General features: G+C 50.7%; 1 protein-coding gene across 3 annotated transcripts in view; it reads right to left on the bottom strand.

The window, feature by feature from the left end:
• STK10 (serine/threonine kinase 10) overlaps positions 1–3,337 on the bottom strand; it is a 149,263-nt gene that overhangs the window by 60,649 nt on the left and 85,277 nt on the right. For 2 of the 3 annotated variants that reach the window (XM_003781942.3, XM_023515237.1), the window contains exons 5-7: positions 2,573–2,645; positions 1,422–1,616; positions 792–873 (exon numbers count right to left, since the gene is read on the bottom strand). In XM_003781942.3, the coding sequence (XP_003781990.1) occupies positions 792–873; positions 1,422–1,616; positions 2,573–2,645 (350 nt within the window). The remainder of the gene's footprint in view (positions 1–791; positions 874–1,421; positions 1,617–2,572; positions 2,646–3,337) is intronic. The other variant, XM_023515232.1, reaches the window with a different exon arrangement.

Here is a 3,337-nt window from a genome sequence, read left to right as displayed (position 1 = left end):
TTGGTTCCTGCCAGGCAGAGGGTGCCTACACAACTGCCACTCAGGTTAAAAATCTGGGCACTGAGTCCCTAATGAGGTTCCCTGGCTGACAACATGGGCATTAAGTATGTCCTGGTGACCACACTGGGAACGGGCTCCAGAAGCCTGTGCCTTCCCCGCCCAGACTTCCCATGTGCCTCTTCCTGGTGCTGAGTTCTCTCTGCATCCTTCTGCTGTAATGAGTCACGGTGGGGAGATGACAACATGCTGAATCCTACGTGTTCTCTTAGCAAATCATCAGATCTGGAGGTGGACACACTTGTGCCACTCTGATTTCATCTCCAACCCCCTCCTGGCCTCCTGGCTCCTCCCAGCACTGCTCCCCTCCCAGGCCTCTGCCTTCTCCCTCAGCACCATCTGCCTCGCTCCCTCACCTCCTGTGGCTGCCTGCTCAACCAGAGAGTCCTTACTTGCGCCCCCCCCGCCCCGGCCCTTTGTGCTGTGGCATGTTTCTCCATGATACTGGCTACCCTTTGATAGTTTTTTTTGCAGCCTGTCTCTCCTACTAGAACACATGCTCTGTAAGGACAGGGCTCTGGGTGGCTTCGTTCCCTGAGGCACTCCTAGCATAGGTGGCATTCAGGAGGCCCCTGGGGAATGTTGGCTGATGACAAACAGCTGTCACTGCTATTGCCTAAGTGGGGTGAGAAAGCCATCCAGCTTCCAGGACACTGCTGAGCTTGCCTGGCTGCTGTACATGGTCCTCCCATCTCCATGGGTGAGGTGGGGGTGGGGCAGGGGCACCCACTCACCTCCAGCAGCTGTGCAGCACTGGGCCGGGTTTCTGGGTTCTTATCCAGAGATACCTTCAGGAAGTCTCGGAACTCCACAGACCTGGAAGAACAGTGTCAGCAGTGAGTTTGGAGGGGGCAAAGGCCGAGAAAAGTCCTACATGTCATGCTCTACTGTCTCAAACACACCCTCAAAGAGCAAGGACATTTTTATGAGCTAGGGTGGTGACGACAGGGACCATGCGAAGCCCTCTACATTGGGGACATCACTGTCCAGGTGGGGATGTAGAAACTAGGAAGGAACAGGGACATGCCCAAGCCCCAACGGCAGTGCTGGGAATTGAACCCAAGCCTCAACTCCCACCCAGGGCTGTGCCATGGGTGGCACAACATGCAAAATGGGGCTTAGCTCAGGCTCTTATTCCCCAGAGGGATCCAGCTTACTTGGGTCATCTGGTCAGCTCTAATGGAGCTCTCAGGTCAAGAGCACAGAGGGATAAAAGAGGCACAGTGGGCCCAGGGAGACCCGGCCTCTCCTCATTCTGGGGCCCAGCAGCCCCAGGAGAACACTGACACTGCAAACGACACCCCTCCCAATCCCTCCTGCCCTGTGGCTAGGCCGCTGACCCTACTGGCCGCTTTGCTCCTTACCACTTGGAAGGTGTGAGCAGTGTGGGAGGGTCTGACTTGGCGATTTTGAGTAGGACCCGCATGGGGTTGAGCTCGTGGTGTGGGGGCTCGATCTGGGCCATCTCTATCAGCGTGATGCCCAGGGACCAGATGTCGGCTTTGTAGTCATACGGGGTGTCCTTCATGGTCTCACACATGACCACCTCAGGGGCCATCCTGAATCAACCAAGGGACAACAGAGGGCTAAGAATCCGGCCTCCACTGGTGCTTCTGGGAGGTTTGAGATCAAGGGCTAACAGGAGCCAATGTTGGGGGCTGGCAGCACTCCCGAATTACGATCTGCATTACTTTACATCCCACTGTCTTCTCAGGATGGTCTTCCCACAGACAACCACCTTCACAGCGGCTACCCGCCACGTCCTCCTGCAGTTCCTGATGCCTACCACAAGATGGCAGCAGCAATCTAGACCACAGAGTCCTGGGAAGGGGTGGGTGGGGCAGAGGGGATGGTACCCCCAAAACGGGGTAAGAGGGTGGGGTGGAAAAAAAACACAGCAGCACAGAGAGAAGGGAAGGGAGAGAAAGGGAACAAGAGGAATAAAAGGAAAGAGAGAAAGCAAGAGTGAATAACAAGCAAGCAAGAAAGGAGCCTGAACTCTACAATGGCAAGTAATGCACATGAAAAAATAGTGAAAACACACAAAATAGAAAGTAGTTATTAATAGCTGTGAAACTGAACGACAGAGCTTTATTTCTAAAGTAACAGTTCTGGAAAAGAAGGAAACACAACAGACTAGAGAAGTCCAGAGAGACTTCACACAAGGGTGGGAACTGAGCTTGTACTGTTCATCTGTAGGACCCTCACTCCCTGCCGAGTGCCCAGCACTCAATACATAACTTGTTGAATAAATCAGGAACTGAGCCATGTTTTAGGAATTCCAGTTTAGCTATTATGAGTAGAGCACCTTCTATGTCCATCATCACAGTTCATCCTCACAGAAACCCTATTAGGTATATTACAGACGAGGAAAGTGAGGTGCAAGCCGAACGTCCATGTCACATCCCTGTGAGCCGTGTCAGCTGGCTCCTCTCCCTCCAAACTACCCAGGGGTCACCTTGGGGAGTTTTAACGTTCAGTCCACCACTCAATTTCCAGAAGCTACACAACTCACCAGTAAGGCGTTCCTATGAAAGAATCTCGTTTCTGCAGAGTTTTCAGATTCTTGGCAGACACACCAAAGTCAGCTGCAAGACAAAATCTCAGATACAGTGTCTGATGGACATTCCTCCACCCACATCCTAGGGTAAAAGCCCATGATATGAACTCAGAGATGCACATTCTAAACTGACTAACAGTTGTCTTTTTCTATCTAACAAATTAGAGATCATTACAAATATGATAACACCTGCTGCTAGAAGGAAGTACTGAGATGGGAACTTTCCTATCTGCTAATAAGAGTATAAACTGGCAGTAGCCTTCAGGAAAGTAATTCAGCAATAAACAGCAAGAACCTTTAAAATAGCCATACACGGGACATTCTGAATGTTTTGAGATACACAAAAATCAAGAAACAGAAACATAAAATCCTCTAGGAGGCCAAGGCAGGTGAATTGCCTGAAGTCAGGAGGAGTTCAAGACCAGCCTGAGCAAGAGTGAGCCCTAGTCTCTAAAACTAGCCAGGTGTTGCGGCAGATGCCTATGATCCCATCTACAAGGGAGGCTGAGGCAAGAAAATCACTTGAGCCCAAGAGTTTGAGGTTGCTGTGAGCTAAGACACCATGGCCCTCTACCAAAGGCAACAAAGGGAGATTCTGTCTCTAAAAAATAAAAAGAAATGTAAAATCCAAGCTTACAGAAACAAAAGAAGCCCTCCCAGCAAAACTGATAAGTTGAGCAAGTTGAAACTTACAGATGTGAATCAGAAAGGGTGACATCG

This window comes from Otolemur garnettii, unplaced genomic scaffold (genome assembly GCF_000181295.1).
Source record: "Otolemur garnettii isolate 467f Iridium unplaced genomic scaffold, OtoGar3 scaffold00003, whole genome shotgun sequence".
Taxonomy (NCBI): Eukaryota; Metazoa; Chordata; class Mammalia; order Primates; family Galagidae; genus Otolemur; species Otolemur garnettii.
The sequence above is the reverse complement of the archived record's forward strand: the minus strand, read 5'-3'. Positions and strand labels throughout refer to the sequence as shown.